At 36.9% G+C, this 6,000-nt stretch overlaps 1 protein-coding gene across 5 annotated transcripts in view; it reads left to right on the top strand.

Annotated features, from left to right (window-relative positions):
- The window catches only part of shroom4 (shroom family member 4), a 42,649-nt gene that overhangs the window by 16,878 nt on the left and 19,771 nt on the right, over window positions 1-6,000 (top strand). For all 5 annotated transcript variants that reach the window (XM_017472713.3, XM_017472716.3, XM_017472717.3 and 2 more), the window contains one exon: window positions 3,740-3,891. In XM_017472713.3, the coding sequence (XP_017328202.1) occupies window positions 3,740-3,891 (152 nt within the window). The remainder of the gene's footprint in view (window positions 1-3,739; window positions 3,892-6,000) is intronic.

The raw sequence follows: 6,000 nt of genomic DNA, 5'->3' as shown, positions 1-6,000 counted from the left end.
AGTGAGCGGTCTGTTATTTGCGATGTGTTTTGATTAGACAAGATAGTGTTTAATTCTGGATAAGACCAAAGGAGCAGGTATACGAGTGTGTATGTATGTATTTATTTATTTATTTATTTATTTAAATATCAACTATTCAAATATTAAATTGTTTCATATAAACACTGACTTCACTGGGTGCAGAAGTATTTAGAACCTGTCTGTAAAATATTAAATGAGGCATTCAGCTTTTTTCCCCCCTAAATGTAATATTCATTTGAAAATGTGACATCAAAGACTTTAGCAAAATAAAAATCCAGGAATGTTACAATTGTTTCATAATTGATGATAAATCTTTAATGGAAACACCCCTTTGGTGTCAATTGACTACTTTTTGGGTGTGGGTGCCTTGGCCAACAGCAATTTTAGTCAAAATCACAGGCTTCCCATTACTGAAGCAGATTTTTTTTTAACACAAAATATTGGGGTTATTGTGGCTTCTATAGTGCTGTGGGTGGGCAATGATATAAGAAGATACAATAATTCTTCAGTAAAGCTTTTTTTCCCCCCAGTTTTCTCACAGATTTGGTCACCTGTCAATTCCCACGCACCAGTCTTCTTTCATACGACAGCTACCAACCGAGGAAGGTGAAGGCTAACGTGCTTCCTCTGAGGCACGTGAAGCCACTCGAACACACTCGCTATCGTCCCTATTCCCCATACAGATTCCATAGATTGCTTAGTTTCGGTGTTTTATCAGGAGAGAGAGAGAGAGTATGCCATCCCTCCCACCAATAGAGCACAGCCAGTTTTGCTCTCTTGGCTCCCAGCAACATCTGGCTGTAGCATTGTCAGGATTAGAACTCCTGATCTCCCAACAATAGGAAAAAGGCTTTTCGGTTACACTGCTCGGGAGCCACAGTAAGCTGGTTATCATAGTGAACTCCATGAAACCCACATGGATACAGGGAGAACATGCACAGAAACTCCACACCGACAGTAATGCAACCTCAGGATTGAACAGCAGTTCTACTCACTACACTGCCCCCTCCCCATTTAATAATTAGAAATCGTGAAAAAATAACCATACTTACCCTGTTATTAGGTTAGGTTCAGCAGAGAACATCATGTTATACTCATGAATTCTACGTGAATGTTGTTTGTGTGCGCAAGGTGGCTTGGTGGTTAGCACGTTTGGCTCGCACCTCCAGGGTTGGGGGTTTGATTCCTTTACCTTGTGTGAGTTTGTATTCAGGGGTTTCCTCCCCCAGTCCAAAGGCTGATTGGTATCTCTAAATTGTCCTTAGTGTGTGATTGTGCCCTAAGATGGGCTGGCACCCCCTCAAGGGTATCCCCCAAGTTGTGCCCCAAGTCTCCTGGGATAGGGCTCCAGGCTCCCCATGACCCTACGATAAGCGGTACAGAAAATGGATGGATGGATGTTGTACACAACAGATCTGGGCAATGCTTTAAAATTCAGGCACCACCTTTAAATACCAAGGCTATAGATATTTTTCAACATAATTTTGTTCTCAAGCCTTCTTTTACCAATTGCACTAGCTCTACATATAGAGAAATAAATGAGGAACATTTTTAGATACCTTGAGAAACAGTCTTGGTATGCTGCTGTATGGTTTTAGGCTCTTGGCTCTGATCTCAAATGTTTCTGACTGGGTGTACGCTTATGTTTTGACAGGGCATTTGTTTATTTTTGTGAGATTTATGTGACCATGTTATTTAGACTTGTGTACCCTTTTTATGGCCATTTAATCATTATCCTATGCATGGGTGTGTGAGTGTGGGAATTGTGTATGTTTACAGTATGGTATGTTTATTTGACTTTTAGCCATCCTGTACTGTTTCACAGATAGAGGAAGTAGAGAAATCTTCTGCCCAGAACGGCTGGGTGTGTGTGTGTGTGTGTGTGTGTGTGTGTGTATGTATGTATATATATATATATATATATATATATATATATATATATATATATATATATATATATATATATATATATATATATATATATATATATATATATAATGTGTGTGTGTATATATGTATGTGTATATATATATATATATATATATATATATATATATATATATATATATATATATATATATATATAATGTGTGTGTGTATATATGTATGTGTATATATATATATATATATATATATATATATATATATATATATATATATATATATATATATATATATATATATATAAATAATATTACCTTACCGGGGGCCAAGTGCAATGTGGAGCCCGAAGAAGAGAAATAGAATCTACATGAATGAATAAAAGATAGGTTCAGAAGAACAGCCGAGAATAAGATTGAACAGGAAATTAACAGAACAGAGGCATTTATTTGCATGCCAAGAGGTTGAAAGGTTAGTGCATTGCCGAGCCACAAAAGAAAGGTTTTTTTGTTTGTTTGTTTGTGTTTTTTTTTTTTTTTTTTTTTTTTTTACAAAAAACCTTATCTCTAGAACAATAGGTGGCGATGTGTTCAAATTTCTCAGGTGCCTTGAAGACATGCTATGAATGATCTATACGAAATTTTGTTCCGATATGTCAAATATTTTAAACGATATTACAATATATGTCAAATTTCAAAATGGCGGACAAGCGGTTCATCCAATCCTGGCAAAATTGCTATCACCGGATTTGCCATGACCCATTGATTCTGACGAAACCAAGATCATAATTTTCTGTCAAAGTATTCAAAAGTCACAAGCAAAAATATAACTTTTTTTTTTTTGTTTAAATCTCATGACCTGTAGGTGGCCCTCAGATCATGCTCCTGATGAAGAGTACCAAGTTTCATTACGATTAATCAACGTATGGCTGAGAGATCCAGCCTCTGATCCAATTTTGGGTCAACATTGTTTATCATTATGACATCATAACTTTTGAACAAATATTAATATCAAAGTTCTGTTCAGTCATTTTTGTGTGGCTCTGACTAATGATCATCTGAGCCAATTTTGGTAAGAATTGGACAAAATTTGAACAAGGAGTAACGAAAAAACTGAATACTGTACATACCATGAAGAGAGTAATCTGATGAACAAAATTTCTTTTCCCTAGGACAGTGTTCAACAATTATAACCATTTGAAAAGTGAATATTTGAACTAATGGTGGCACTAGACACAGGTGTTGGTCCTAGACACCCCATAAATGGCTCAGATACTAGTTATGGTCACATCTGAGTGTGCCAAATTTAATAATTTTCTTACTTACAGTTCATAGGGCTACCATAGACTCCCAGTCTGCCAGAAGAAGAAGCCATCACTTTTTCTTTTTTTTTTTCTTTTTTTTTGTCTGAAAAGTGTCTCTTACCACTTAATATTCTGCTTTATCTTTACTGATATACAAACATTTTTCTGTAACATTACATTTTTTTGCTGGAAAACTAATGTTTGGGGAATCTAAAATGAAGAAGTCATAAAATACAAGTTTGTACTAAAAAAAAAAAAAAGAGGGTGCCTAAAACTTTTGCACAGTTTTGTGTGTGGTGTTTATGTAGTTGTGTTTTCTATATGCTTTTTGATTTGAGCGTTTAACCTCTGTGTACCTTTCCGTTTCTGTGTATAACAGTATATAAATACTTTGTCAACGTTCATCCTCATTTTGTAAAGAAAGGTGAAGTTTACCTATGAAAAAAAAAAAACCTCTTTCCTTATGTCTGTCTCTCTCTCTCTCTCTCTCTCTCTCTCTCTCTCTCTCTCTCTCTCTCTCTCTCTCTCTCTCAGATAGAAGAAGGAGGGAAGGCAGCGGAGTGTAAGAAGCTGAGGGTGGGAGACGAATTGGTCAACATCAACGGCTCTGCACTCTACGGTTCCCGCCAAGAAGCTCTGATTCTCATCAAAGGCTCCTACAGGGTCCTCAAGATTGTTGTCCGCAGGTATAGACCCCCCCCACACACACACACACACACACACACACACACACACACATGCAGTGTATGACCAAAGGAAGGAAAGGCTGAAGTGAGTGAGATGAAAGTTTTTGCAGAGAAGCAATATGTGAGGGTGTGTGAGAGAAAGACACGAGTATATATGGAAGTAGCCTCCCTGTGTGTGGTGTTTGTTTTAGTGGGGCTGATATTGGGCAGATGAGTATTAGATCACTTTTGCCCTGTGACTGCGGTATGACTCACGCAGTGCTACTCCAGTCTCAGAGCACCAGACCAGTAACTTCTACAGTAACCTGGATTCAATAAACTGTGAAGTGATTATAATTACAATTATATTAAGCAGAGATACTCTGATCAGAAAAAAAAAATAGTTATGTGATAAGTGTAAGTGGTCAGCTCAGTACCTGAGAAAACTTTTGAAAACTGGCCACATAAAAGAACCAAAGCATTGATGGGAAGTAACACAGCACAATTACTTATTGTTACTGCACTTAATTCTGGTTCTTATTAAATCAGTACTTTTACTTACATTTCTACTTTGTACTACATTTTCCAATACTGTATTACTACATCTATATGTAAAATGGCTTTTATCATTAAAGAGCTTCACGGAGTTGCTCTAAATGTTAAAAAATGAGACCTAACACCCTCCACTGTAATATAGTTATGTACGCTTTATATTTATTAAGACAGCTTGTACTGTAACAGCTAGCTATTAACATTCATCTAGTTTATATATCGCCGGTTTTTATTATGCTTGCTAACTATTTATTGATTAGGAATAAAACTTTTTTTTCTTAGCTTTATCTAATTTTTCCAACATTCATCCTTTAGCCGAAAGGGTATTAATTTACCATCAGTAACTAAAATGAGTGGTATTTAAGAAAGATGTTTTTCTTTTCTGTGTAGTTTTTGGAAATTAAGGAGTTGTAACTTTACCTTGAGTGAAGAATAGGAAATATATACAGTAGGAAGTATCTATGTAGGCTTTGTAAAAATTTTTTTATTTATTTATTTTTTTTAAAATGAATAATCACACTTTTACTCAAATAAAGAATTTGAGTACTTTTACCACCTCTGGCCTTTCAGGGAGGCAGGAATGATCCAGATACCAATAATAATCAAATTGGCATGGTTGTGTTCTGAAAAGCCTTGTACAATAGCCTACAAGCTTGAATTTTGTGTAATACTAGGGTTTCAAGTACACTATTAGATGGCTGCATTCATGGAGTCACAAGAAGAATTTGAATGCATGAGTATTGGTATCAGACGTACTAGTCTTGGGTATTATTCAGCAATATTGCCCATACCTACTTAAAACAGGAGTAAGATTCAGAAGTGATTGTCCATAGAAATTTTATTTCTACATATTGTGTACTGCCTTCTAGTGGCGGAATCTAGAACTACAATGAATATGTGCATGAATGGCAGCATTCTTCCTCTTGCCAGGCTGATTGCAGGAGTTTGAGACTGCACATTATGAGGCTGTGTGTTTGCATGTGTTTGATGGGTGGATGTCTGTAGTTAGAGGGGATTTCCCCACAGTTCTTTAACTGGCTGATTTGTCTATATTAGTTACTACAAGCTACTACCAAATCATGAAAGGTCCTATACACCAGGAGTGGACCTGTACATCACAAATGGCAATGTACACCACGAGCAGTCCCTGAAGTAAACCATACAGAGAGTTAGGGGCAAAGGGGACAAGGAGAGTAGGAGTGTGGGTTGTGGGGAGTGGGGGGCGGATGGAAAAATTCCTCCTTATTTCATATCCATTTATTTGGCAGCAGTTCAGAAATGCACCACTGAGTTTCAGTGTTACAAACCCGCCTGTGGTTTTTCTCTCTCTGACTTTCAAGGCATCCCAGGTCAGTGTGTGTGTCTCTGTTCTGTGCTTCTCTGTTCCTGTGGATTAGTGAACTCTTGTCACACCACCAGGGATTAAAATGATGCATAAGCGGCCTGGATTGCAAATTAGGCTTTTACTGTATGGGCAGATTATGTATATATGTTTTTCTTTGGTTTATGTGCGTGTGTGAGGATGTGAATTATGGGGACGCCTGGTTAAGAAAGCACACTTCTCGCTTTCATGATTCT

Source organism: Ictalurus punctatus, chromosome 7, assembly GCF_001660625.3.
Source record: "Ictalurus punctatus breed USDA103 chromosome 7, Coco_2.0, whole genome shotgun sequence".
Taxonomy (NCBI): Eukaryota; Metazoa; Chordata; class Actinopteri; order Siluriformes; family Ictaluridae; genus Ictalurus; species Ictalurus punctatus.
This window is presented reverse-complemented; position numbering and strand designations above follow the sequence as displayed.